At 57.7% G+C, this 20,755-nt stretch overlaps 1 protein-coding gene across 1 annotated transcript in view; it reads right to left on the bottom strand.

Moving 5' to 3' along the window:
* Positions 1-20,755, bottom strand: part of FOXK1 (forkhead box K1) — a 64,416-nt gene that overhangs the window by 6,566 nt on the left and 37,095 nt on the right. Inside the window, exons 2-8 of the mRNA XM_045993125.1 lie at positions 15,004-15,189; positions 5,599-5,755; positions 4,909-5,055; positions 4,038-4,231; positions 1,573-1,739; positions 1,200-1,484; positions 217-441 (exon numbers count right to left, since the gene is read on the bottom strand). Coding sequence (XP_045849081.1) covers positions 217-441; positions 1,200-1,484; positions 1,573-1,739; positions 4,038-4,231; positions 4,909-5,055; positions 5,599-5,755; positions 15,004-15,189 — 1,361 coding nt within the window. The remainder of the gene's footprint in view (positions 1-216; positions 442-1,199; positions 1,485-1,572; positions 1,740-4,037; positions 4,232-4,908; positions 5,056-5,598; positions 5,756-15,003; positions 15,190-20,755) is intronic.

Genomic DNA, 20,755 nt, shown 5'->3' on the forward strand with positions numbered 1-20,755 from the left:
CCTCCCCATCCACCTCCAGCCGTTGCCCTTCCCTCCCACCTCTCGTCTGACCCAGTGGGGCACAAGGACCGGGACTGGGGGATCTGCCTCTGCGGCAGGGGTTGTGCCTTGGCCCGACCACGGGGCCCGCGGATCGAGGGGACATGCGATCTCGTGCCGCAGGCCTCCCTGGCAGAACAGTGGGGCTGAGGCGAGCAGGCATGGGCAGGGCCTCACCGTAAGTGCTGCCGGCTAAACTGTTGGTGGGGACCGCGTGCTTGCCGTTCTGAGTGACGGCCCGGACGGGGAGGTGGTGCTGCCCGAGGGTCACCGGTGTGGCTGGCTGCAGGATGGTGACCGTGTGTCCGGGGACCCCTGGGGCCATCTGGCTGGCCACGGTCTGGATGACTCGGCTGGCGGTGGGGATGGTGGCGAACGCAATGGTGGGCTTCTCCTCCAGGCCTGCAGGAGAAAGGGTGTCAGAACCCCATCGGCCCAATGGGGCGGCCCACTCTCCTTTGTGCTCAGCAGGAAGTCTGTTTATGGGGGAACAGACTGTGGTTTTGAAGCATCGACTGTTCTCGAAAGAAATATCCCCCAATGAAATACATTCCGAGTAAGAGAAAAACAACTGTAGGATTTTAGAAAAACCTCTAAATACCTTGAACTTTAACCAACCCAAACATAATGGGGAAAAGAAAACGTTATTTGGAACAAAAAGATCGGCAAACTGCTTCGTTGTCATGACACTCTGAACGGGCTGCGAGTCATGAACGGGCTGTCAGTCAGCAGACGGGCTGCCAGTCAGCAGACGGAGGCCCGCAAGCCCAGGAGACCGTGTGTGGCTCGAGGGCTCCTGCCCAGGCAGCTGCACTCTCAGTACGGACCCCATGACCCCCTGGGCTCGAGACGCCACACACAGGGACCTGTGGCGACTTTCTGTGGGACCGCTACAGCCTCCCGGCTGGGGGCCCTGGAACCATCACCCTCTGGACGGCAACATCAAGCTTGTGTCCCAGGCCTGTCACCTCGGGGGCCGCACACCTGGGCACGGTTTAGAGGACCACTGGCGTGGATTTAAAAGGACATGCTCCCCAAGACAGTAAGTAGCCGGGAGGAAAGGCAGCAGCCTGAGAATCGTCGGCCCCCAGGGACAGCCCGTCGCCCTGGCAGGTGAGCTCCATCCCCATCCCAGCCCGGTGAGCACACACCCTCCTTACCTCTGGCCTCGCTGCCCAGGTCCAGCACGGCTGTGCCCGCTGCCTCATGGGCGCCCCCTGCCGAGGCCTGGCTGGTGAGGATGTAGCCATTGGCGGAGCTGGCGGAGGTGGTGACCACCCTGAGCATGGTGACAGGAGGGGCCTGCTGCACGACGTGGATCGCGTGGCCCGACGGCTGCTGCGCCGTCACTATGGACGCCGGCATGTAGGCGACGGGCTTGGCCACCAGGCTGGGCGGGCGGGGAGGCACGGCCATGATCACGGGCTGGGCACTGACGGGAGAGCCTGCGTGAGAAGGAACAGGAGCGCTAAGGCCCACAGGCGCGCAAGGCTCCGCTCTGCCACGCCAGGGGCAGGGACGAGACCATCTTACCAGGCGCGCTTTGGGAATACCGATACTCTGGAACAGAAGCTAACTTTGACCCAAAGTCAGGGTCGTGTGGAATGGGTGAGCCCTCTCGAGACAGGCACTCTGGGGTCTGCAGGCCACTAGAACGAGGGGACATTAGCCCGGGGTGAGTGGGCGAAGCTGGAGCGCTCCTGAGGAAGACACAAGAGAAGGGACCATGGCAGTAAGTACACAAGGTCAGAAATGAAAGTGGTGCTTCGCAAGACATAGACACCCCAATGTCCACGCTTCATGGCCCCTTGGCCAGCCTTTCCCGATGCTTCTCTGTCCTCACGAGGTGGTTCCCATGCTAACGTAATACCGCGCGGTGACAACGAGCTATCCGACAGACCAAAGGCCAGCAGGCGTTTAAGCCCAGGAAGTGGGAGATGCTGTCATTTGTGGCTTCCAGAGAATCTGCTTCCTCAAAGGGACCAGCCAGTCCCCTATGGGATTGTTAAAGAGCTAGGCTTTGGTGGGACGGGTGCGAATTTCCCACCAGGATGGACCTACAGCTGGAGGACCAGACAGGCTTTGGGTGCACGGCTGTCCGGCTCGCACGGCTACTAGTCTGGGGGAGGCTGCTCCCTCTGTCACCGTTCACCATGGTGCAGCTCGTGCTCCGCTGGGGCTATTCCGGGACTGCCTGTGCAGCGTGGGGACTCACGGTCCCTCAGAGTCCCAGGGTCAACGCAAACTCTCCAAGGCAGGACGCCGGGGCTGCCTGGAGGAAGCAGTCTTTGCTCTGCGTTTCTCGTGAGCACAGTAAATGCCCCCGTGGGTGGTACTGTTCGCCCCTCCAGACATGGGGTGCTGTGGGCGCCCTGGTCTCCTCAGGCACAGACCTGGCACCCTCCCCCCGCCCCCGAGTCTTCCTCCTGCTTTTCCCTCCTCTCAGCGGGCTGGTCTGCCTCCCACCCAGACCCGGAGCCCATCTGCTCGTGCCCAAGCTTCCCAGCCCCTGCGCCTGTGACAGACGGCCTTCCTCTGACCTCAGAAGCCCAAACTCCTGGCAGGCCCTCTTCAGCTCTGCACCGAGCCTACCCTGCTTTCTGCCCGCCTCCCACCCAACACAAACACACCCACTGCCTTCCTCCTACAGAATCCCGGCTCTGCAGCCATGAGACGCCCTCCCTCTCCTGAAGACACAGCGCACACAGCCTTCCTCTCAGGCCCAAGAATTCCCTGCTGGCCACTGCAGATTCATGAGACTGTGGCCCTCACTCCCAGGGTGACCGTGAAGACAGGTCCCCTTGTCGTCCTCCAGAGACACCCCTGATCAAGGTTCCCTGGGCAGTGTCGGGTGCATAGAGCCAGCCCCGTACCTACTCCCCTAGCTGGCCACAGGCTCGTCTGACGAGTGACAAGTCATGGCGCTCACCATTAGGGGCTAAGCTGCGTCTCCAGAAATCAGTGCTTCACTGGGGGGCCTTGGAGCTGATAGGTAAGATGGTCCCTAACCCAGTGACCGGTGTCCTGTCGCAGGGGCAATCTAGACACTGGTGTGCTCGGGGAGAACGGCAGGGGAGATGTGGGTGGAGGTCAGGGAGCTGCCTCCGTGAGCCCGCGGGCGCCGAAGATCACCCGCAAAGTGCCAGGAGCGGGGAGAGGCCTGGAGCAGATGCCCTCACGCCACAGAGAAACGCACCCGCTGCCACCAGGGTCTCTGGCTGCAGGAGCGTGAGGGAGGAGGAGCTGTCGTCCGGCCACCAAGTCTCTGGGCCGCCCGCCCAGCGAACTTCTCTCCAAGCCCTACTCACGCAACGTGGTGTTCGGGAAAACGTGAGCTCAGCTGATACGTTCTGAATTCCTACCTTACCAGTACGACGGTCACTTTTGCTCCGATTTCTGCTCTGGCTACAGAACCGAGAATCAGGCCAGACCCCATACCAGACGTTTCTGGACATCTGAGCAGTCTGCACGGAATCATATTAGCTACAGGATGTGGAAAGCACAAAGTTTCCTTCCAGGGGGAGAATTTCGGAGAACATCCGTCCTCTCTTGCCCCATGCTCTCCCTGGACTGGCGACCTCGGGAAGACCTCTGGGCCCGTCCACGTGCAGAGCGGGAGGGGCCCTGAGCAGAGGGCAGACGGTGCCCACTTCCCAACGGCAGCTTCGTTAACAACACAGCCTGTCTGAGCTCGGCCAGACCTGTCCTGTCGGGCCCTCTGCCAGCACGCTCGCATCCACGGACCCCGCAGGCCCCTTCCACTCCTCTCTGGCTTCAGGTGCTGGTCCCACCACCGCCACGTTTCAGCTTCTGAGAACGGACCCGTCAGAGGAGCAGCCAGTGACCCACTTACTAACTTCACTGTCCCACAGTCACCGGTCCTGACACTGTCTCACTCAAAAACATAAAAGTGACGCACTTGAAGAGCCAGAGGCGGTCCCGTGAACGTGGGTGTCTGGGGAGCCAGGCTGCCGAGCGAGGGCAGAGCAGGGGCTTACCTGGACGACAGAGGCCCGAAGGGGGTGCGGAAACAGGAGACGCCCCTCTGCCTCCGTTTTCGGAATGCCTGTTCCACGAGCTTCGCTTCTGAGGCAGGGTCTATTCGCCAAAAAGACCCCTTCCCAGGCTCCTCCTGGGAACGAGGGACTTTAATAAAGTAACGGTTCAAAGAGAGGTTGTGCCGGATGGAATTCTGTGGGCAAGCAGAGACAGTCACCAGTTAGCATGTCAGAAAACGGAATCTGAACGTAACAGACACGAGACCAGGGGTGATGGGAGAGCCCAGCGTTCGTGCTGGTGTGGGCACTCCACAGGGGGCAAGGTCACTGGATTCTACCGGGAAGTGCAAAGGCACAGTGGTAGTTTCTCCTAACAAGATTTAGCACGGCATTTCTTGGACAAAAGTGAAACCGAAAGACGGGCCATGACCCAGCGTCTGCAGATCAGAACTTGTACTAAGTCAACCGGCCAGGGGAAAAGAAGAACCAAGGGGCAAACGTTTCTGAATAGGGCTGACACGAAGTCTGTCGGGCACGAGGTCTGACGGTCCCGGTACACGGGGGCCACTGTGAGAGCACAGGGGCATGGTCCATTTCCAACACAGCGCAGGACTGGAAGCCACGCTAGGAGTGAAAACACCAGGCAACCGCCCTCCCTTCTCTGGACATCGGACGGAGAGAAGATTATTTGGACTCGCTGGGGCTGTCGCTCAGTTCCGACGTGCCACGGGCCATGAGCAGAGACACTCCCCGCTGGGACCACTCTGTCCCACAGAAAATGACCTCCCCGTTAACCTCCTTATTCCCAGATCTCCCTGTTAACCTCCTTGTTCCCAGACTAGAAGTCTGGCTTCTTGGGCTCGGGCCTCACCTGCCAGCCTTTGTCAGCCGTGCGGTAGTAGGGGTAGTGCTTGGTGATGTGGGCGTAGATCCCACTTAGTGTTAGCTGCCTGTCCTGCGCAGACGAGATGGCCTGCACGATCAGCTGAGCGTAGGAGTACGGTGGCTTCGACTCATCCTGAAGGGAAAGGCAGTGGCCGTCAGCTCCGGCAGGCTTTCCAGGCCACCCGCCGTGTGCCCGCGCTCCTGGAGAGCACCCGAGTCCAGCTAACTCAATCCCAGGGACCACCAACGCGTGTGCACTCAATGAGGGACAGTCGTTCCAGCCCCACAGGGAGAAATCAGATTTTCATCATAATTTAATTCTGAAATTCTCACTTCCTTGGCAAATCGATTTAAAGATAGGTATCAGAGGAGAATGAGCTAAGATACCAAAGCTGTAAGGAAAAGCCCTGAAGCCGTCGTGTCACCCACAGAGGGGATGAGGACAGAAGGCCGAGGAGGTGCAGAGCCGGAGAGCGGGCCTGGGGCCTGAGCGATGTCACTGAGGGAGCCCCGTGTGCTATTCAGGCAGGGGGCTGGCGTCCTGCCCCCGAGCGTGGCTCCTTCTCACGCCCGCACCCCGCAAGCCCGCCGCGCTCACTGGAACAGCCCTGGGTGTGCCCGCGCCGTGCCCCGGGCACGGTCACCACGCAGCCGCGTGCGCTGTGAGGCCTGAGACCTTAGGACTGTCCCCTCCAGATGTGTCTGCCTGCTGCTCCGAGGCGGCCTTCGCGGCAAACTCTGCGGCCAGCTGCAGGTCCGAGGTCACGTTCTGAACAAAGCGGTAGCCGGACGACCCAGCCCCACGTGGACTGGCCGGGCAGGAGTTGGGAACACTGCAGAGAGAAACGACACGGCCTGAGTTCATGACTCTGGCAAGGAAGACTTGAAGTCACAGGACTTCAGGACCTGCCAGGTGATGCTGGGCGATGCCAGGTGATGGGGAAATGCGACCCCTTCCTTCCCTGTACTGTCAGGATGCCACCCCTTGCCTCTGATAAAGTACCACCCGAGAGCAGCCAGAAAACAGTGCGATGTGTGGTGTTAGAGCGGCAGTTTCTGACCGTGGTGCGGAGCTGTGGGTCCTGACCCCCTCCCCAGCACTGCACACAGCCTGGGCCCAGAGGGGCACCACCCACAGTGCAGGGGTTGCTGAGCCTGCCCTGGGCTCACTGTCCACACGAGGGCGCTGTGGACCAGGGCTGCGGACACAAGGCCTGCGGTTGGGGGTGGGGGCATCAGGACCTCTGGGATGGGCCCTCCCCCAGTTTCTCAGGGACTTCCGCCTCTGTGGCCCAATGGCTCTCTCTCCCCGGCTGCCGCTGCCGTGCCAACGGGAGGTGGGGAATTGCAGCCAAATACACGGGCCAGACACACCTGTGGCTCAAGCAGGTCCTGAGCACACACTGGCCATTGCCAGGCCTGCAGGGTCCCTGGCCCGCATCCTGCTGGAGCTCGCCTGGCCCGGCCCAGCCCAGCGGTGACAGGCGCTGGCACAGTGCCTCTCTGTTAACAAGGTGGACTTTGGTTATCAAACTACAATGAAATTCCGATTCTGAAAACTAATTCTATTACAAAATATTCAGAGAACACCAATGCAAACACTAGGTAACAAGCCCAGGTAAAAGGTGACCCGCTGGCCAGCCCCACGTGGGACCACAGGCGCCCCATCCCCCATGGAGTCCGGCCCACAGGACGGGGACAAGGCCAGTCACAGCGGACCTGGGCCTCTGCCCTGAGGAGAGCTCCTCCAAGGCAGCACCCCACCAGGAATGGTCCAGAAGGCCCCAGCTTTTGGAACATGCCCTGCGTGCTCCTGTATCCTCCCCTCTGTCTCTCTACTGAGCCGCCCGGGTGCCCCAGACTCGAGGAATCTTAGCTGAGAAGTTCTCTTTTTTTTAACTTAATTCAGAACCAGATAAACAACACCCAAGCTCATAACGTTAGGGGACCGGTAACACAGTCACACGCTCGGAAGCAGGCTTCTCAAACAGCCGTATGGGAACCAAATGCCCCTGTGTGGCACGAAGCTGTGGTTCAGCGGTCACACGGCCCTGAGGTGAGGCGCCTTTCCCGAAGATTCTCCGCGCTGTGTCCCGCCAAAGAGTGCAGAAGCACAGGATGCCTGGTGCACAGCAGCCCCGTCAGCCCGCTTGGTTCCCGCGCACACGCGATGCCCCCTGTGGACCTGAACACAGTAAAGCACATCAGACCACAGGGACAAGAACCATCACTCCTGGACACAAAGTCACACCCAGCCGGGAGGCAGGTGGCCTCCTGACCTTGTGTGAGGCAGACCGGCGCCCTTACCAGGGGCAACAACACACCCGAGCTCTGGGCTCAGGCACATGGGGCCGTGCTGGCTGCCACAGGTCACTACTTTGCAGAAGATTGCAGAAAATGTATCTCTAACTCTCAGAGGCAAAACCCAGAGTAAAGGCTGTCATTCACCAAGAGTGATTTCGAACGGGAATAATCCACAGGGGAGCAAGCACGGGGGCAGCCGGGGACTCGTGCCGGCCAGCGCTCACAGGGGACAGAGCGCCACTGGGTAGGTCCCCGCGGGCACGTCCCAGGAGAATGTGTGTGTGCGACAGCCCTTCTAGCCTCAGAGCCTCAAGCTTCCCCGTGAACCCCACTCAGTTGTCCCCGCGGGCCTGTCTGTGCCGAGATGGCTGTCCCTGGCACCCGATGGCCCTGACGTTGCACCGCCTCCGGAAGAGAAGGATGAAAGCGAGAAGCCACATGAGCTCGGCTCCAAGATGGGCCTCAAGAACCAACCAAGACACTCAGTATCCCATACAGAGATGTATTCCCCCCTCATCCCCCGCTGGAAAAAAGATTTTTTTTTCTTTTTTTTTTTGAGTAGACTCCATGCCCAGTGTGGGGCTTGAACTCACGACCCTGAGATCAAAAGTTGCAGGCTCTACTCACTGAGCCGGCCAGGCTTAGCAAAGAACTTTGTCGGGGTGGTGGGGGGGTCTGCATCTGGGCACATGGGGAAGAAGCGGAGCCCAAGCGGCTGCCCCCTACCAGATGTCATACCACACGAATGCTCGTTCTTCCCAATTCGGGATTCCAGGAGGAAATGCAGCGGAACGTGCACTTTCAACCATTGGTCGCTGACTCCTTTTCTGGGAAACCAGCTCTGAAGTCACATTTTTATTTCAGGCAAGACAAGTTCACGGTCTCAGGGGGCAGCTGCTTGGGCTGGCCAGTCCTGCCAGCAGCTCTCTGGGCTGGGGCAAACCCAAGCTGGCTCTGTGACTGCCAGGCCCAGCACGGGACCTCTGTGACCCCGCAGGTCATGCCTGGCCTTGACTCTGCACCCTATGTTGACAGTTTCTGGGAAAAAAGGAGGAACCCAATGGGAAAGGTGTTTGTAGGTCTCACTATGACGGTAAGAATTCATGCTGAGAAAAACCAGCAGGAAAGAAGCAGGCCAGCCAATTCTATCCCTGGGGCCCACTGTGGCCTTTTCCGTGGCACCCCACTGCCCCAGGCTCCACCAGGCCTGGACCCCCACTCAGATGCCGGCCTGCCTGGTCTGCCCTGGGACTGTGGGCATTTTCTTCCCGTGCCAGTCTCCCCGGACTCAAACCGCATAGCCGAGATCAGTGTGGGTACCTGGGACCACCAGGTGTGGGGGCTGGAAGCAGAGGCTGAGCTGAAGTCTGGAGGGCACAGTCAGGTCCTCTCCCCTCCCGGGACCGCTCCTGGCCGTCATGCAGAGAACCACGACCCTCGTGCCCCAAACGGTGTGCTCAGGACGGTTGCTGGGGGCATCTATGCCCCACTTCCCACCCCATCCCCTAGAGTGGCCACCTGGAACCCTCTGTGAGCCCCAGTCCCACACCACCGCTTCAGGGATCATCCAGATGGTTTTCTGGAAGCTCAGTCTTTTTTGTGGAGTGCTAATGAGATTTTCATTAGATTATTAAATTTTAGTCAAAAAACAGAATCAGCTCAACAGCAGCTGAGTGAACAGACTTTTCAAGCAGAAGATCACACTTTCGATGAAGACACAGAGCTAAGTGGTAATTGTTTCTCATTCACGCCTTTTGAACTTCTCTGAAGATTAGGATGTTTTTATTCTCTAAAATAAGTGGCTCGACTGAAGTAAACACCGTGTCTTACTGAGACACCATTTTACTGAACATACAGTCTTGCCTCCTCATCCTCCCAGCTTTGCTGAGGTGCACCTGCGAGGCCCATACAGGTGGGCGGGTGGGTGAGAACAGCAAAAGGGAGCATGACCTTGACCCTGGAAGGGCACAGACCACGTTGGTTAGCTGGAGCGAAGGCCGCCAAGGCAACTGCAGAAGACAGGGAAATGTTCTTGGAATTTTAGAAAGAGGAGAAAGAGAAGTTCAGTGAAGGCGGGGAGGGGAGCCTACCCAGAACCCCCAGAGCCCTCGGGAAGCTCCCTGGAAACAGTCCAGTCGGCTCCCAGCGCTGCAGACGTGCTGGGGGAGGCAGGGACACAGGGACACTGTGTGCTGAGAGGATAAACATCAGGTCCAAGAGGGTCAGGGCCCGGTGGGTGGGTGAGGGCACCAAACTCTCTAACGGCAACACTCAAAGCTAGAAAGTCATGTGTCCCACTGAGAATTTTCCACGTAGTGAAACTCTTCATCTAGAGAGTGGAGAAAAACAATGATTTTTCAGGCATGGAAGATTTTTTTGTGTTCTTAATTCACCTGTCCTGTACCCGTTTCCAGGAACCAAGAGGAGGATGTTCGTGGAAAGGGAAAGACCGGGCAGAGGGAGATCCTGGAATGACTGGGGAGCCGATCCCAGGGTCGTAGGTGCCCCAGCTGGGTTGAGGCAGAGGGCGACCAGGCTCCCGAGGAAGGTCTTCCCAGCAGGTCCACGCGAGGGATGGAACTAGGAGCGCAGGACATTCACGCGGGGCAACAGGTGGATGTGCAGGTCACAGGGACATGGGGACCGAGCCAAACGCAGTGAACAGGCCCTCAGACTTTCCCCCCACCCCAAACTGGGGCGGGAGCGGCCAGAACGCGAGCGAGGAAACGGTGGGCGATGCGGCTGGCACGGGCACACTAAGAGAACACCAGCATTCATGGACCCAACAGTCTTGAGGTTCTGGGCTGGGGCGGGAAGACAAACCCTGAATGTCCACCCAGGAAGTCAGTACGAGACACACTGAAAGGCCGAGAGTAGGGCCGTGGACCACGCAGAGGTGAGCCAACACCTGCAGCCAGGGACGTCTTCGTTCTCATAGGACGTGCACGGATCCCCCTTGGTGAGAACCCACTGTGTACATCCCAGCAGCATCCACAAGGCGGATGCCATCCCTGTGGTGCCCCCAGATGCCACTCAAGCGTCGCGTGCAACCTGCTGGGCAGCACCGGGTCTGCGGGCATACGCGTCCCCCCAACCCCAGGATCAGGCATCCTGCCCTCGGCATGCCCGAGGTCAGTGCAGGTCCCAGCTCCTCTCCTCATCACTGGTCCTTGATTCCCGCCCCTCTGACCCTCCCAGAGCTTATCTTCAACAAAATAACCAAATCTGAGAATCCATCACCCCCGCAAAGACACGCAGGCAGACGTTTCGGGAGGGCTGCCCCCGAGAGCAGGGCCCTGGAAATGGCCCATGGGTCCCCTTGTGGGGACCCAAAAAGCAAATCCCAGCCCCTGCAGTGTGGTGACAAGGGAAGGAGAAACCCACAGCAGCCCTTTGAGACAAGCTGTCGGGAGACGCCACCCAGCCGGTCCTGGGAACGGCGCGCTCCGCGAGCTTCATTCTCCGGAATGTTTGAGTTGTGTGTGATGCACGCACAGTAATTCTGTAACCTGGAAAGAATGAGACAGCAGGGAAAGAAGAGCCAGAGGCCAGCTTCTGAGGCCTCTCTTAGGAATGCTTACGATAAATGTGATGCCCCGAAATCCTGGGAAGCTTTTTCAAAAGCCCAACACGTTTCTGCAACTCATTCTGCCCTGTACAGCGGTCGGCACGCTGGCCTGAGCTGCTGGTGAGCCCAGGTGCCGCCAGGCGCACAGACCTTGAGGCGCAGCCTGTCTGGGGCAGACCTTGGGGGGATGCCCCCCAGCTCCTGCACTCCAGGTTCTTCCTGCTTCCCAGAGTGTGGGGCCTGGGAAAGGCCCACCATCGCGGGCTCATGGGCCCACAGGCTGGGTGTTGCCCACAAGGCATGGCCAAGAACACTCAAAGCAGGAACCTTCAAAGGGCCCCAGTGAGATGTGGCCAAGAACCAGAAAATGGCTACTCCAGTGAAGATAAAAACTTTCTCTCAGCATTTTAAAGCCAAAACACATCCAGGCACAGATTTTGGCAAGACGGAAAATACAGAGAACGCGGAGGCCCGTCTTTCTGTATGGACAATCCAATTTTTATTTCTTGGAGTCTGGGAAGGTCAAGGGACCGGGTGGGGGTGTGAGGTCCACAGGAGAGGTGCCAGAGAGGAAAGTGGCCCCCAAGTGAGCCTCAGACACTGGGGTTTCTGGAGCAATGGATGCATCAGCAGGCAAAGGCCCCTGCTGGCGTGACGGGAGGCATCTGGAGGCAGGGCTGGGAGCTGTGACACAGGAAACATCACCCCAAGAAAGGGCCCCCATCGGCTGGAAAAACGCAAGCACTTCTCCCCAGAGGACGGGACGGGATGGATCGCAGGGAAGGGAAAGTGGCCGAGCTCCAACCACCGACAGGGTGGATTGTGCCTGAAGACCACGGTCAAGGGTGGTTTCAGTTTGAAGTCGGTGGCCTAGATTTTGCCAGAGTCACAACACCCATTACTCAGGTTTTTGAGCTCTACACCTTGAAAAAATCAAGGAAAGGAAAAGCTTCTTAAAGAAACTGCTTGTAAAGTCTGGCTCTTGTGAAGACCAGCTCCGCCCCCCACCCCCACGCTTCAGCCTTCATTTCTGCTCTGTCCCTGAAACTCCCGGCTCCAAGAGCTCTTTATAGATTGGGGTCTCGCATTGTAAAACCCAGAAAATAATGAACTGATTTTTTTCTTCCTAAAAACACCACTTCTTTGCAAAAAGAAAAAAAAAAGTCAACAAAATGCTGCTGAAGACAGCAGAATTTATTTCAAAGAGCATTCATTCATTTTCTGGGTGGAGTACATCAGCACGCACACACGAACACACACACACACACACACACACACACACACACACAGACAGACACACACCCACAAACAAACGCCCAAAACCAAAACACAAATCCAACCACAGGCTCGCCACACCCCCTGGAAGGGAAGCAGGAAAAGGCCAAACTGAAAGGAAGGCGGGTGGGGCTGCAGCATGGGGCGGGGCTGTTTGTTCCCCAGAAAGTTCCTCCAGGGAATGTTCCTCCAGGGACAGCCACTCAGAAAACCCTGGAGCAGACGGAGGCTCAGGCCAGGGTGCTAGAGACACCGGGTTCCGGCAGGAAAGAGACCCAGATCAAGGCCCCTAGGCAGTAGGCAGTGCGGGTGAGCAGGCCAATGGCGAGAGCAGGACGCAGGCACACCAAACTAGGAAAAGGGGCTCCCTCCCCTCCCGCCGCTGTCCAGTCAGAAGGGACAGGAAGGGGGGGGACAGCTGCAGCAGGCAGGCCATGCGCAGGGGGCCAGCCCCACCCTCTCTGCCCTGGGTCCCTTCTCCGGTACTGTGGGGTAGGGAGGCGGGGGTGGGGGGGGTGGCCCAGGGTGGAGGAGGGGCGGGTGTTTGTAAACACATGGCCCCACCCCTGCAACCGCCCAGAAGATGAACAGATCTTGGCAAGTGAAACCACAAGGGCCCCTGAGGTTTCTAAACACTCAAGTGGATTCCACAGCGCTAAGATAAACGGATGTAAACAGAAGTCCTTTCTCTGATATTTAAAGGCCAGAAAGGGAGAGAGTGCCAGTCCCACAGTGGCTACTTTCTCCCCAAATCTTCTGCCAGAGGGAAAGGGGAAGGGGGGTAGGCAGGACACAGCGTCCCCACAAATCAGGCTGGGGCCTGGCCCCTCACTTCCCCGAAGGCTCAGCACAGCTCCGGCCACACCGGCTCAACCCCTAACAGCACTCGTCCACACTTCCCTTGATTGCTTCTAGCTCGCGCCTCCTTCTGACACAAAAGTGCCGTCCGGATCACAAAGCCTGGCTTGAATATTGTAACCGGGTGGCCACCGTTTGGACCTGAATATTCCTGGGAGACAGATTTACTTTCTGAAGCCCTCCAGGTAAAAAACCAACACATTTTTCTTTCTTAGAAAGCGACTATTGGGCTGGATCATGAGCCGATGGCCTGGGCCCTGCAGGCACCCCCAGCCGCCCAGGACCATCCACGAGCATCCGGCAGCACCGGCGTGGGACGCAGCTTTAGGCCGCTCCTGGACAAAGGTGTCAGGGCAGGCCTGGTTTTGTGTCAGCTTCGCTGAGAGGTAAGTCCCGCATTAGAGCACAGCCCCGCATTTCTGGGGTACTCACGGAGTCAGCGGCCATCCCCACTGTCTGAGTCCACGGCGTTTCCATCATCGCCCCGGAAACAAACGCCACAGCAGCTGGCGAGCCTGCCCTCCGACCCCCAGCCCTGCGGCTGCCCGCCTATTCCAGGCATTTCCTGTCAACGGTGTCCTAACGGTGTCCTAACGGTGGCGGCTGTCCGCCCTGGCCACCCTCAGTCCGCATCGTGTTCCCACGGGGCAGCCATGCTCCGCCACGTGTCAGTGCTTCATCCCTTTTTAAGGCCAAATTAACGTTCCACCGTGACTGCACACGTCTGACCCCGAGGGGCTCCCGCCTCGCAGCTGTTGGGGACACTGATGCCCCGAGTGCTTGTGCATGAGTTCCGGCCAGGACCTCCCGCTCCGGTGAGCTGCCGGGTCCGGAGCGGCCCGTCAGCCGTGCGAGGAAGAGCCAGAGCCTCGTCCGCTGGGCCACCTCATCTCCCCGCGTGTCATTTCCTATCCATGGATACATCACAGATACGTAAGTGCAGGGATGTTTTCACGTGAACATGAAACGCCTGCTCTACTCTAAGTTCCAGCTCGCCGTCTGGAACGAGGTCACACGTTCCACGCGGGGCTTTAGAGCAGAGTCATTCTAGGAACCTGAAGGGAGCGATGCTGCCAGCATCGTGCCGAACACAGGACCTCACACGCATGTGGCTCGCAGGATGCTGCCGCTCGTCCCCATCTCCCAGAGCCAGGACATCTGCCTCTGGGCTCACGACAAGGAAAACAAGGCCCAAGGAGGCCCCTGGTTCTCCCATCAGATACATGGCCAGAACCAGAACTGGGGGCCCAGGCTTGAGTTCTAGGCCACGCATGATCTACGTTGTCACTCCCTCCCTAAGAGGGAGACACACCTCGTCCCTGGCTCTTCAGGACCGGGACTCCAAGCCAGCTCAACGCAAGCTGTTCCCAGTGTGTCAGCAACGTGTCCTAGCAGGAGAACAGGACGTGTGTGGTGAGGCACGACTGTTCCAGAAAGACCGAGGGACACATGGTTCTAGAACATGAGGGCCACCGGAGCATCCCTTAGCGAGGGACGGCACGGCATCTGACCAGACAGCTATGGGGACAGCAAAGCTCTCACCCGAGCAGCAGCGGTTCTCTAGACGTGGCTCGGAGACACCCCTGAGGACCGAGACCCCTGCAGGAGGTATGTGGGGACAAAACCAGACTGAGACATGACCTGCCTTTTCCAGGTCTGACATTCACACTGATGATGCAGCCGCCATGGGCAGGCGACACCAGCACCGGCACCACACGGAGAGTGGGTGGGACACGAAGCCGAGAGCCCAGCTAGCCCCTCTCTACGGGGATCTCCCCGAAAGCCTCCCCCAAGGACTCTCTGTACACCACACCAAGGTTGAGATCGTCTGAGGACTTTCTCTCCTTTTGACTCTAGATCAAGTCCTAAAACTTCGTAAATGACATTTAGAAAAACAAAGTTCAAAATAGTTTCAAAATCTCCAAGCCCCTGCAGTTTTCCAGAGACCTACTGAGTGCTGTCCAAGACTTGGAACGCCTGTGTCCCCCTCCTGCTTCTCACACAGACGGCCAGAGCAGGGGGACCCCGGTGCTTGGCACGGGGGAGGGGGGCGGCGGTCGCGGTTGTGGCGCTTACCTGATGGTGCCGGTCGGGGACGGGACGGGGCTGACCAAGCTGCGGAGATCCGGCTCCGGAATGTGAATCTTCAGAGGGGAGATCTGCGGGTAGAGGGGCCGGAGGGGAGACGCCGGGGCCTCCTCCGGACGGTATAAAGACGTGAACTGGATCTTTATGGCCGTGCTGGGGAATCGGAAAGTGCACCTGCAACAAGGAGAGCTCGTGTTAGTGCAGGGCAGACAGGGATAAGGCCGTGAGGCAGCTGCAGAACGTTCTGGTTCACCCGATGGTGGGGTCGCCGGATGTCACAGAACCCCAGCGTCACTCTGGGTTCATGGAGTGCAGCCAAAGTCCGACCTGGGACACCTGCTGACAGCAATACGGGTTTTCCTTTTCCTGCACACGTGAAGACAGAGGTAGGAACCCGGCAGGGCCCAGGGAGAGGCTCAGACATGCCTCCACCTCCAGCCCACCGGGGTACCTGAGCGGGGCTCACTAGCTAGCAGAGAACGCTCATTGGGAAACTGAACCACCATGGTTGCCGCTCAGCAGTGAGCGTAAAGACAGGCTGCGACGTGAGAAGCTCTGGAGCGGGACCACGGGGCAGAACCACCCTAGCCAGGCCGGCAGGCTCCCCGCAGAGGAATGGCCCCGCGACTCCCCGCGCGACCAGCTCTCAGCTCTGGGCCTCTGCTGGTGGGTGGCCACACACACCCAGCCACACCCTGCGCACGCCACACCAAACCAAGGTCACCTACCCTCCAAGAAACATCTGCATAAAATCTGGACATTATGTATCCAGCACACCTGACTTCCAGACGCCCAAGTCATCAACAGGTTGCTAACTGCAACTTTAGTTACAAACAGAAATGCAAACCCAAATGAGAGCAGAGAGGACAGTCCTGCCTGTAGCAACTGCTCAGAAAAAGCTCTTTGTAAGATAAGGGGAATATGGTTGGGGGACTGCAGGGAACGTGTGTCCACTCCCACCTTCGGTGCGCTCCCGACCGTTCCCGAAAGGTGTTCGGAGCATGCCGGGTGTTCAAACAGGCTGCATGCCCCCTCCTGCCTGTGTTAACTCAGCAGCACGATTTACACCGCAGGGACACCTTCAGACTCCCGGGGAAACAGCATTCACCCTCTTCATTTGAATTCCCTTTTCCTCTTCGTCAAATTGTTTTTAAAAAAACCTGACTTAAGAGCAGGTCAAAATAGGTTCTGGCCCATGAGAGGCAGTGAACGTCTAGAGTGGGCACACGGGGTACTTGAGCTTTCCCCTCGGGAAGCCCCTGCTCCTGGAATGACTCAGCAGCACACGCTGGCATCTGCTCCAACAGCCAGGCCGCCCGAACCTCCCAGGGGAAGTCAGTAACTCAAACTGGCTCGACTGGCCAGTACTCATTCTTCCAGAGATGCCCGAGCACGGGGACTGGCCGTCTCCACAAAGGCGGGGAGCAAAGCGCCAGGCCGCTGTCTGACCCAATACACCAGCTTTGTATTTCCAAACCCAGAATCACAACAAAGAGATTCTGACACCATTTCCGTTCTGGGAGATGCGGTCCAAACACCAGCATGTCAGGGTGGGGGTGGGGTGTCCACCCTGTCGGGTCCACATCACCTGCCCACGCCGTTCTGCGTAAGGCCATCTGCGGCCATCTAAACACATTCTGCAATTTTCCTCTTGTAAGCCACAGATAAAACGTTTGATGTTGCTTCCACTTTCCTTAGTTTTCCCACAACCCAACAGAAACCTCCTTCGTTAGTATTTTGTCTAGAACGTTACATCACACACTTGCCTACGATGCTCTCTGAGGCCTCCGGGCTCTCCAGACCTGGAGGGCACGGAGCAAACATCTGTCCCAGCTCATGCCTGAGGACGGCTGCTGTCCCCGAACCAGAGGAGGAAGGAAAGAATTTGCAATGGGGAATCTGGCTGAGGGCTCCATGCACACGCATACCCGTGCACACACACACGCACACACGAACACACGCAAACACATGCACGCAGCCCTGTGCCACAGTGTCACACACAGAAGCAAGAACGACGAATATTTAAAGGCAGTGTTTCTGTCCTTAACCATCTGTCTCTTCCTTTGGCAGCTGCGAAGGGACACAATAAACTCCACTCCACTACCTGCCAGGAGGGCCCGGCATTGTGCCGTCTGCGCTGTGAAAGCCCCCGCACAAGCGTGCACTCACAGCACCTCCCTACCCTCATCAGGGCAACCAGAAAGAGGATGTGGCTTCTGGCCTATGGCAGGTCACAAGGCAGAGTGGAACGTCAGAAAACAGGGCTGTGGGTGAAGACAAGAATTGGCACAGGATCCTGGGAATGGGGGTGGGGAAGCCAGGCTCCTGGCAGCCGGGCCCGCCCAGGGCTGCAATCGCTCCCAGACCCCAGGGCGATTCTTGGGAAGTGAGCTATGTGCCCAGGGAGGGCTTCTGAGCCCCCCCCATGAAGGCGAGGTGTCGGGATGGGAACTGAGAATCAGAGACACAGCCTGTAGGAAGACGGAGGCTGAGAACCGCTCCTGAGTTCAGTGACCCAACCTCCGTGGTTCCGTTCTTAGCTAACAAAAGGGGAGGCTCTGAACACACGAGATGACCTCCTAGGCACCTTCCAGTTTAAAAAACAAAGATTCCAGATAATACATGCACACATGTGGAGTTTTTAGTAAAACAAAACACAGCATTTTGTAGGTCAGGGATTTGGGTTAGCAAATTAGTAGTGAAATCAAACATCATCTATAACGGATTCAAACATGCAATTTCCTACTGTAAGAGTCATCCCAATTAAGGTTTAACAATAAACATTTTCTTATTATTTACTGCAGCAGCTATTTCAAAAGCTGCTCCTGACCCACTCTTCCAGAAATTACCCCGAGGCAAACTGTTTCCTACCTAGGAGGAGAAACACCAGGAAGTTACTTAATTTAAACAGACATCTCCCCAGAGTGCTCCCGGGTTCACCAATTACTTCTCTCCCTATAATATTTCCATTCCGGTTTCAGGCCCTGGTCGGTGTTTTAATGAGCATGTTTTGCAATTAAAGCTATTCTCTGGGAGGCGCTCCACGTTCCACCTGACCCCAACCACACACGGCGACCCGCTGTCAGCGCTGGGGATCGCGGCTACAGAGGAGCGTGTGTGGGCGTGAGTGCATATGTGTGTGCCTGCACGTGTGCGCATGTCCCGCCCCCGCCTGCAGCAGTCCGGGACCGGCATGCACGCACCCTGGGAGGGACGGTCCTTCCCATCCCCTGCAGCACGCTGGCCTTCGCCTACAGACAGAGAGGAACTGGGTGCTGGTGCAGGGCTGGGGCGGGGGGAGCTGGCTTTCACAGGTGACAGAGAGACGTTCTAAAATCCACGTTGGTGCGAGCTGCGCAACTGTCCACAGAGAGAGAACCCCTGAACTGGATAACTTAAGTGGGTTAGTTGTGAGCTCCATGAATTACACGTCCCTCAGGCTCCTGTGAAAAACTGTTCGTGCCCCCCAGCTCCCACACTCAGGGTCTGCCCCAGGTTCGCGCAATTCCCGGGGCCACATGGAGGCCAAAGGCTCCTAGAAATTGGGCCAAACCGCGGCGGCCCTGCTTCCATGCAAAGCTGCCCTCTTCGGCAGCAGGTCAAAGATCATGGCCCAGAAGGCTGGTTCTGGCTCTGCTCAGCATGAAGGAGCCTAAGGGATTCCGGGGTGACTGGGGTGGTCGCTTACTGTTGCTTCCACCTGGTCCTTAAAATAGAATCCCACCCCCGGCCCTACCAGCCAGGACATGGTCGGACACAAAAGGGCTCCTCTAATCCTTACCGATACAAATACAAGTACAGTGATCTTCATTCTAGACACAGGAAATAGGCAGAGAGAGAAAGAACTCCATGTGAAACTTTCCAGAAAAATTTTAAAAATTAAGGCAACAGAGTGTTCCCCTCCCAAGCTGTAATAGCCCCCCAGCCTGCCGCTCAACCCACTGCATCCAGCAGAGCAGATGGGCCTGGGCAACCACACAACGAATGGGGACGACATCCCGCACTGACTACGAATGCCTGAAACTCTGCACGCCAGCCACACCACCCCCAACCTTCCCAACACCCCCCAGCAGATGACAGCCCAGGACGAAGGCTGCGGACGGGCATTTGTGTCCTGCCCCCAGTGAAGTCCACTGGACAAGGAACCAGCCAGCAGACCACCCTGGCAGGTGCAGCAGCAGTCTGTGGAAGGACCTAGCTCTTACGTGTGGACGGAAATCCAGGAAAGAAGAGACACTTGGGGAGCATCTCTTACAGGAAGACAGGAACCAAACAACTGGGGGGCGGTCTCAGAACTAGACGACCGGAGCAGAGAAGAAGGCAGACCCCTTGTCTCCCAAGATAAAGGCACCTGCTGCCTATGGAGTGAGGGCCTCAAAAGGCACCTCCAGGGAAAAACAAGAAACCCGGACAATGAGACGGACAAAGAAAAGAAAACTCGAGAAGGAAGCCTGGATGAGACAGGAAAACGTCTCCTGAAAAGACACAGAAAATTTTGGAGGCTCTGGCCAAGAGGTTCACATTGGAACAAGAGTTGTATGGAGGAGTCCTTCTCAGGAAGCTACAGGGAAGAAGGCACAGGATCCTAGGACCAGACCCGTGGCTTTTGTACCAACCTCCTGACCATCAGAGAATCCAGTGTTTGCTACAAACACTGGCTGGCTAGGCTAGGAGGTGAGGACGAGAGCGTCATGGGCCGCAATCTGTTCACCCTTCCTGGCAGAACGTGACGGCAGGCCTGGCATGGACAGAGCCTGCGGGACGCCGGTGTGGCTTGTAGTGACCCAACATGACGGGCTGCAGGAGGGGGTGCTGCGTCTTCCTCAAGCGGCTGCCATCTGGCTAGAGAACAGGAACCAACCTGGCAAGCCTTTGGCGTCGGGGAACCTCAAGGAAGCCCCCACTCCTGGGAGACCGGTAGAGAGGGTCCGCACCAGACAACGATAAACAAAAGACCAGTTTTCAAGAATGACACTTGCCTCCAGAGGTCCCTACCGTGGTTCCTGCACCAGGTGGGATGGGCTGCTAGGAAGCACATCATCTCCACGGCCCTCTTCTGACGAGGCCAGGGAGGCTGGTGGGCAGAGATCCTTCCAGAATGCAGACCCAGCAACGGCCTTGCAGGAAATGCTTTTGAGAACGTCTGTGACCAGTGGGGGTGTTTCCTGTTCTTCTCTTTTCCAGCGGGGAGTTAGGATTGCTTTCCTCAGCCTTCTACTCACCTCAGCATTCCACAGAGGGACCACCTGGAATGCCCTGATGAGGGACGTGCTCATCACCGCAGACCCTGCATTTTACGGGATCCAGCCACGGAGTGGGACTTGGGCAGCTTCCTCTGATGACGGGGAGGAGTGTTTTTATTTTGGAAGAAGGGACACATATGTGTGTGGCCAAAAGGCAGACCATGGCAGAGACAGCAACTTCGCTGGACACACATCCTCCTGCTCCGACAGCGAACAGCTACGCACGCAGCCGTCTGCCTAAACACAACGCTTCTCTGCCTCTCCTGCACCAAGAGACTGTGCTGGTCAATGAGATACGACCAGTCGTGCCCTCAGGAGGAACAGACCGTCGTCTTCACCTCTTCCCCTTCCCAATAACCAAAGTGCTGATGGCAGAAGCTGCAGCAGCCCCCGTGGGCCATAAACTGGATACAGCGTAACACAAGGATGTAACAGAAAAAAGCTGGGAACTGCTCCATCAGCTTACGTTAAGACTGTTAGAGCCAGAAAAAAAAGAT

The sequence above is a fragment of the Meles meles genome, chromosome 21 (assembly GCF_922984935.1).
Source record: "Meles meles chromosome 21, mMelMel3.1 paternal haplotype, whole genome shotgun sequence".
NCBI classification, from domain to species: Eukaryota; Metazoa; Chordata; class Mammalia; order Carnivora; family Mustelidae; genus Meles; species Meles meles.